Here is a 7,537-nt window from a genome sequence, read left to right as displayed (position 1 = left end):
CCACACGGCACACACACACACACAGTCGCACAGGTGCCCTCCCCCCTCTCTTTGAAAAAATGCGCCTGTGCACGGGGTGTCGCACACATGCGCCTTCGTGTTCGGGGTTGTTGGATCCGCTCTCGTCCTCCCATTCGCCCTCGTCTTCTGCTGTGCAATTTATGTGTGTGTGCGTGGCGGAGGAAGAGGACGGAGAAGTCCTTACCCGTTAAACGGCTTCAACAACAACGATATGTACATTCAGCTTCCCCTTCCTCTGTCCTTCTCTCCCAGAGACTCTGGCCTGCACTCAGAGACACTTGCACAGCGGAGTGAGCAGCGCCAAAACACAGTCACAGTAGTTACCTTTCTTTCTCTTTCTTGCTTCGTTGCTCGCCATGCTCCGACGCGTTAGAGGCACCGCTGCGGCAGTTAGGCATGTTGTGGCAGTCGTACCGGGGGCAGCTCCGCCGACATCTCCTGGGATGACGCAAATAAGGAGCAGCTGGATGCAGGGGCCAAGAAAATTCTCCAGCTACCCCTTTGCCTCGCCCCTTTCTCAGTGCCGTCAGCCAGTTCAGCAGCAGCGTTGCGGCTACACGTCCCGTAGCGGCGAGGAGAAGGGCAGTGCAGGCAAGGGCAAACAAGCTCCAGCCGCTGCAGCTGCAGCAGTGTCCACAACACCAGGCACAGCGTCCACCACGGCGGTACACTATTTCACAACGAATCAGAATAATGCCGACCTCGCCGCCCATCCACAGAGTAACGTGGAGCAACACAAGCAGGCAGCCGCGGCAACGGCGAATGGTAGCGCTGCCGCCCCCTCTGGCATCCGCACCATCGGTATCAAGCTCACCGAGGATGACGAGCTTGTGCGCGCCTTCAACAGCTTTTCGAAGAACATCAACGGCTGCACTGAGGAAGAGTTCCTCGTCGGCGCGAAGCAGGCGTACTACAGTCTCGCCGTCGTCATCAGCGCCTTTGTCGATCATGCGCAGCCGCTAGTCGGGAAGACCGAGCCGAGCAAAACAATTGCCGCCGCGCATGAAGCAGTGAAGCTGCTGGACAAGGCATTTAAGCCCGAGACTCACGCGGATGCGGCGGCGGCGACAGCATCGCTGACGTCGAAGGATGAGGAGGGGGGCGACAAGGACGCCTTCTCCACTTCCCGCAAGAAGAAGCTGCAGGACTCGCTTGTCCATAGTGTTGTCTCTACCATTGTCTCCCTCATCCCTGTCTCGCGGCACTTGGCGGAGTCCATCTTCAAGGTTTGGGTTCAGCACAAGGATAAGCAGGTGAACCTGAGCAGCATCGCCTCACCTGCAGACTACGTGCTGGACTCGAAGCTGGTCATCTTCGCCCGCTTGGGCAAGGCACGTATGTACTTCAACTCCGATAATGTTGGCGCCGAGGTGGACGTGACCTTTAACAACGACTACCTGCGAAAGCTGGACCCTTCCGACGTGGCCGGCAGTGGTGCGGCAGGAAGTGCGCAGAAGGCGGACGCAGGTGGTAAAGTTGACGAGGATGAGTTTGACACCGGTATGATTCAGGTGCACACCGACACAGATGCCAACGCGCATCGCACCGTGGCAGAGGAGTACACCTTCGTCGTGAACAACGCCACCCGGACGCTTGTGCCAACCGCCTCCACGACCGCCAGTACAGCCGCTGCGGCAACGACAGCGTCTGCGGACGAGGCGAGGCATAGTGGCAAGAAGTCGGCCTGTGCTGGACCCGGAGGTGCATCAGCTGTGGAGAGCGCGAAGTCTTCCGGCACAGCGTCACGCGTTCAAGTCACGTACGTGAAGCCAAAAGGCTTTTCGGAGAAAACTGCGGGTACGGCAACGGTGCCTGACGAGGCTACCGTGAAGGCCGCAGCGGCACCCAAAGAAAGCTTGGAAGAGGAAGAAGAGGGACACTCCGTGTACATCAAGGTAAACGGCAACATGCTGCCACCGATTCCCGCCTCAGCGCATGCGTGCGCGTTGCTCACCGTGGATGTTGTTGTGCCACCGGAGCGGTACGCCTACAACTTTGAGTGGTTCTACAAGCGCATCGTCGGCTATGAGAACGAGTACGAGCGCATTGCGGCGGCGCGCGTGTTCGCGTCAAACAGCCCCAAGGCGCTGGCGAGCCTCCTCGATTTCCTGATGCGCATGGTAACGGGGAAGCCGGTGGAGTTCATGTTTTCAAAGGCCATTGGGCGTATGATCGGCATTCCCGATGACGTCTCGCAAACCCCGCCGGCGACGCGCAAGCTCATGTGCATGTACATGGACCAGTCGTACAAGTGGGTGCTGGCCGATCTTGTCACCCTCGCCCCGGTCATGGAGACGAAGCTTCCCAAGGCGTGAAGCGGGGAACCCCCCCCCCTCCCAGCCCTGTGGAAAAGAACCGGTTGGGTACGAAATAGCCGCGGTGGGTACATGGCGATAAATTTGTAGGTTCACGGGAAAGGCGACGGGGGGGGGGGGGAAGCAAAGGAGCCGGTGTAGTGTATGGCGCACTCTTGCCCTCCCCCCCCCCCCACCACCACCACCACCATCGTTCCTCCCTCTCTCTCTCTCTCTTGCCTGAGAGCCTCCGCCTGCTCTCGATGGCCTCACTGTATGGGCTGTGCCTCTTTACTGGAGCTAATGCTAATCATCCTTTGGGCATATGTGTGTGTGTGTGTGTGTGTGACTTGTGGTTGTGCCTCAGCAACGACGCGTTGCGCTTTCCTCTTCCTCCCTCCCTCCCTCCCTGTGGGCGTATCTCGGTAGGACATCTCCTACGTTGCGTCGTGTCCTCTTGCGTCGTCCAATGCTTCTTTGCCTGGCGTCTCTGGGCTGCATACATCCGTTGCATGTGTTTTGTAGGTGGATAAGGGTGTGTACGTGCGCAGGTGCATGCGTACGTGTGTGTGTGTGTGTGTGTCTTGCGCCGATTATTGGGAGATTTGTTGGACCCTCCACGTCGATCGCCGATGGAGAAGGCGAGAACAAACGATCACTGGCGCAAGAGAGGATGGTCGGAGGTAAACAAGCCAACTCGTGCCATTTTTTTGGCGCCCCCCCCCTTGTCCTCTTCGTGTAGGCTTGAGGCGTTAGTATGGCAGATACACACACACGCACACGCACACACACATGCGCGACACGAGACGCACGGTAGCAAGCGAAGGGTCCTCGTCCAAGAAGGTGTGCGATCGCCGTACTGCAGAAAAAAAACGCCTCCCCTCTCCGCGCAGGGCGTACCCGCTGCAGCTATGAGTGTATTGAACCGCTGCCCCCTCCCCCTCCCCCACCCCCCACCTCTCTCCTCCTCCTCCTGGGCTACCTATCTCATCTTCTACAAACACCCGCACACACACACACCGTCACCTACGTAGTAGTCACACGAACTTTGCCTTCCATAGAGGAAGAAGCAACACATCGAGACTCGCAGCTTAGAGAGTCGAGCGCGAAAAGGCGCGGGAAGGAGAGGAGAGGAGAGGAGGGGAGGGGAGAGGGTGCGGCACACAAAATGCGTCACTTACAACCACTCTCGAACACGGCAGCGCCGGCGCCGGGCTCGAGCTTAGCGCACGTGAAGGCGCAGCAACTCGCCCGCGAGGAGGAAGAGAAGCTGCGCGCTCGACGAGTCAAGGGCGTCATTGTACTCATCGAGCAATTCCTACTGGAGCAGGGGTACAGCCAAACCCTCCAGGCGCTTCAGCAGGAAAGCCGCATCTCCCTCACTCAGTTCAGCGCCGCTGACAACATCGATCTGCTGTCTGTTGTCCAAGAGTACGAGGAGTACTACACCTTTAAATGTCAGCGTGCGCCGAAGCTATACCGCGTCCGCGGCGGCGGCAGTGATGCGGGCGGCGTTGGCAGCGTCATCCCTGAAAGTGGGGAGCGCGTGCTCTCACGAAAGCGCAGAGGTGCTGCCGCTTCCTGTCCTGAAACGCCGCCGTCAAGTGCGCCAGCGACGCTGCCGTTGTTAATCGGGTACGGCAACGTGTGTGGAGGGGCGACGTCGTCTTCATCGCCGCCCTCGCTGTCCTCTGTAGGAAGACCGCCATCGCACCTGCGGCCAACGAACGTCATGCGCGCGCTCAATCACACAAAAACAAACGGCGACAGCGGCTCAGCCAACGGAGACAAACGCGCTGCGGCCCCCGTCAGCGACACCAGCGAACCTGGGCTGTCTCTCCAGGGCGAGTCCGTGACCACCCACATCTGCGGAAGCGAGGGTGAGAAGGGTCGAAGAGAGAAGGGTGGAAATGCTGACAGCTCCAATGATGCTGCCGATGACTTCTTCGGACCCCTGGCCAATCACCGTATACGGAAGCCGCTGCCGCAGTTTGCGACAAGCGAGCTGAACGATCTCGCCGCCACGATCCTGCGCGAGATTATTGACGTCAATCCATCGGTGCGCTGGAGCGACATTGCCGACTTGGAAGGCGCCAAGCACCTCCTGCAGGAGGCGGTGGTGATGCCGGTCAAGTACCCGGAGCTATTCCAAGGAATCCTGCGCCCGTGGAAGGGCATCCTTCTCTTCGGCCCACCCGGCACCGGCAAGACGCTTCTCGCCAAGGCTGTCGCGACGGAGTGCCGCACGACCTTCTTCAACATATCGGCCTCGTCCGTCGTCTCTAAGTGGCGCGGCGACTCAGAGAAGCTCGTCCGCATGCTCTTCGACCTTGCCGTCCACTACGCGCCGAGCACCATCTTCATTGACGAGATCGACTCCTTGATGTCAGCGCGGTCGAGCGACGGCGAGCATGAGGGGTCGCGTCGGATGAAGACGGAGCTCCTGACGCAGATGGACGGACTCTCCAAGCGGCGTGGGGGCGAGGTGGTGTTTGTGCTAGCGGCGAGCAACGTGCCATGGGACCTCGACACAGCAATGCTGCGCCGACTGGAGAAGCGCATTCTCGTTGCGCTTCCGACGCACGATGCTCGCATTCTTATGTTTCGCCGTCTGTTGCCCAAGTCGTTCGCGTCCGACACAGACTATGAAGCGTGCGCTGCGCTAACGGAGGGCATGTCCGGTGCTGACATCGACGTCGTGTGTCGCGAGGCCATGATGCGCCCGGTGCGGAAGCTCATTGCCCAGCTTGAGGCTGCGGGAAACAGCTGCGACGCATATGCACAGCTACCGCACGAGCCGCTGAAATCGCCCGCCCCGACTCTCGAGGATGTGCAAGCGAGTGTTGCGTGCACCCACAGCAGCGTTCGGCTAGCGGACCTCGACAAGTACGATGTGTGGACACGCGAGTACGGCTCTGGGTTATCCACGTAAGGCCAAGAGAGGAAAAGGGGGAGCGGCTTGTGTAGAGAGAGGGGTATCACGTGTTCGCGTCAAACGTGCACGACCACGCCGATCTATACGCATCTCACCTCCCCCCCCCCCCCTCCCTTGCCTGCCCAGCTTATGATGATGTATATTGCTGGAAACGCTCGTGTTTCCTATTGGCACTGTACGTGTGGATGTGGGGCTTCGACCCTGTGCCGATGATCACATCGGCTGGTATGCCCCTTGGCTATGCAGCCCAGCCCCTTTCACCCCACCCCCAACTGCAGAGTCGTCGATGCTGTCAACGTGATCGCTGACATCGAAGCGAAGGCGAATGGACGGGAAACCTCCTTTTTTAGCACGACCTGAAAGGCTCGCAGGTGGTGTGTTTGTATGCCTCTCACACACACTCAAACAGTACCACCTCGATCCCTGCTGCTGTGGAGAAGATACAAGGACGCTTCAGCCAGGGCAACAACAATGCACATCACGGGCCTCTGACTCTCTGTAGCTTCACCATCGGCTCCTTGCGCCTTCTCTCTCTCTCTCTCTCGTTCACATGCACCCACACATATCTCAGAGCGATCACGACTTCCTCAGCATCGCTCCGACGACTTCGACGCTCTGCACTAGAGCTGTGCAGGTCCCCGCATCCCTCATCTCCCATTCCTTACAGGCACAAGCACACGTCCTCCATAGCCCCCCCCCGTGCTGATTCGCTCTTCACTTCCCCCGATGGACTACAACGTGTCAAATGCAACGGTCGTGCTTGACTGCGGCTCCTGCCATTCCCGCGCCGGGTTCGGCGGCGAGAAGGGCCCACGTCTTGACGTACCGACGCTCGTCGGCTACCCGCGTCACCGCAGCATCGCCATGGCGGCTGGAATGAATGAGCAGGAGGTTGGTGAGGAGGCCCTGCTGAAGCAGGGCAGCTTAGACGTGCATCACCCGATCCGCGATGGCTTTATCAACGACTGGGGTGATGTAGAGAAGCTGTGGAGTCATCTCCTCTTCAACGAGTTGCGCGTGTCGCCAGAGACGCACTGCTTCCTGCTGACACAACCCGTCAACACTCCTGCCGCACAGCGTGAGCGAACACTGGAGATTATGATGGAGACCTTCCACGCGCACTCGCTCTACCTTGGCGTCTCGCAGGTGCTGAGTCTGTACACCTACGGACTCACTACGGGACTCGTGGTGGACAGTGGCAAGGATATTACACGCGCCGTCCCCATTCACGAAGGCTATGCGCTGGCGCGGCATGTCACACAGAGTCCTGTTGCCGGCGCGGCACTTACCCGGTACCTAGGCGGACTACTTCGCGAGCAGGGTTACGCCCTCGGCACGGCGACGGAGCAGGAGCTGTTGAACCGAGCCAAGGAGGATTTGTGCTATGCCCAGCCCCGCCCGCACGCGCAGCGCGGGGCGGCCGGTGACTTCTTCACATCCGCACCCGGGATACTGGCAGGGACATCTCCGGCTGCTGCAAGCGCGTCCAGCCGCAGAGGCACGAAACTCGGCAGAGAAACCAAGGACAGCATCGACAGTACGAGCTTAGCCACCACACCGACGACAGCGAGAGGAAAGGACACCCTCAGCGAATCGGCGGGGGACAACCACCGCGAGGACGACGGCGGGTCCTCATCGGCGGTCGAGACGGGTGTCACCGAAGACTTTGTGCTCCCCGATGGGCAACGCATTCCCCTCACGGTGGAGCGCTACGACACGGTCGAGGTGCTCTTCAACTACTCCCTGCTCGCCTTGATGGACAGCCACGGCAGGAATGATCGCACCTACGAGCCGCGCTGCAAGGTGCGCACCGACATGGGCGACGTGTTCCACCCATCGTTTGCGAAGGGGATCAGCTGGCTGCCGTTCGCGGCCGTTAACAACTGTGAGGCAACTCTGCGACCGCAGCTCTACGCTAACATGGTGCTGGCCGGCGGCTCCGCCTCCTTCCCTGGGCTCAAGACCCGTCTCGAAGCTGAGGTGCGGCAGCTCTACCGGGAAAGCCACCCCAGCGAGGCCGTGGTGCCAATCCAGGTGCGTGACATGCCGTGCCGCGCCTACAGTGCCTGGCTGGGTGGGTCCATGCTCTCACAGACGACCGTCTTCCAGCACCTGGTCGTCTCCCGCAAGGAGTACGAGGAAGAGGGAGGGCGCGTCATTCACTACAAGTCGCTCTGAGTTGTGGGCACGGCAGTCGAGGATGGGAAGGGGAAGAGGTGAAGCAGGGACTGGAAAAGCTGGTCCCTTCACTCGCTCCTCTCGACTACTACTGCATGCTCTAATGCGG

The 7,537-nt window shown here is 60.0% G+C and overlaps 3 protein-coding genes across 3 annotated transcripts; all 3 read left to right on the top strand.

Annotated features, from left to right (window-relative positions):
- Positions 1–377: 377 nt before the first annotated feature.
- On the top strand, positions 378–2,336 carry LBRM_13_0780 (conserved hypothetical protein; the record flags this gene model as incomplete). Its single annotated transcript, XM_001563171.2, has 1 exon — positions 378–2,336. One exon carries the CDS (start codon positions 378–380, stop codon positions 2,334–2,336), a length of 1,959 nt encoding a protein of 652 aa, XP_001563221.1.
- A 1,147-nt stretch (positions 2,337–3,483) lies between these two features.
- On the top strand, positions 3,484–5,247 carry LBRM_13_0770 (katanin-like protein; the record flags this gene model as incomplete). The annotated part of the gene is made up of 1 exon (XM_001563170.1): positions 3,484–5,247. One exon carries the CDS (start codon positions 3,484–3,486, stop codon positions 5,245–5,247), a length of 1,764 nt encoding a protein of 587 aa, XP_001563220.1.
- Positions 5,248–5,976: 729 nt separating this feature from the next.
- LBRM_13_0760 (putative actin-like protein) lies at positions 5,977–7,428 on the top strand (the record flags this gene model as incomplete). The annotated part of the gene is made up of 1 exon (XM_001563169.2): positions 5,977–7,428. The coding sequence occupies one exon, from the start codon at positions 5,977–5,979 to the stop codon at positions 7,426–7,428; it is 1,452 nt and encodes a 483-aa protein (XP_001563219.2).
- Between the last annotated feature and the right edge of the window lie 109 nt (positions 7,429–7,537).

Source organism: Leishmania braziliensis, chromosome 13, assembly GCF_000002845.2.
Source record: "Leishmania braziliensis MHOM/BR/75/M2904 complete genome, chromosome 13".
NCBI classification, from domain to species: Eukaryota; Euglenozoa; class Kinetoplastea; order Trypanosomatida; family Trypanosomatidae; genus Leishmania; species Leishmania braziliensis.
Note: the sequence above shows the minus strand (reverse complement) of the source record. Positions and strands in the feature narration are given on the sequence as shown.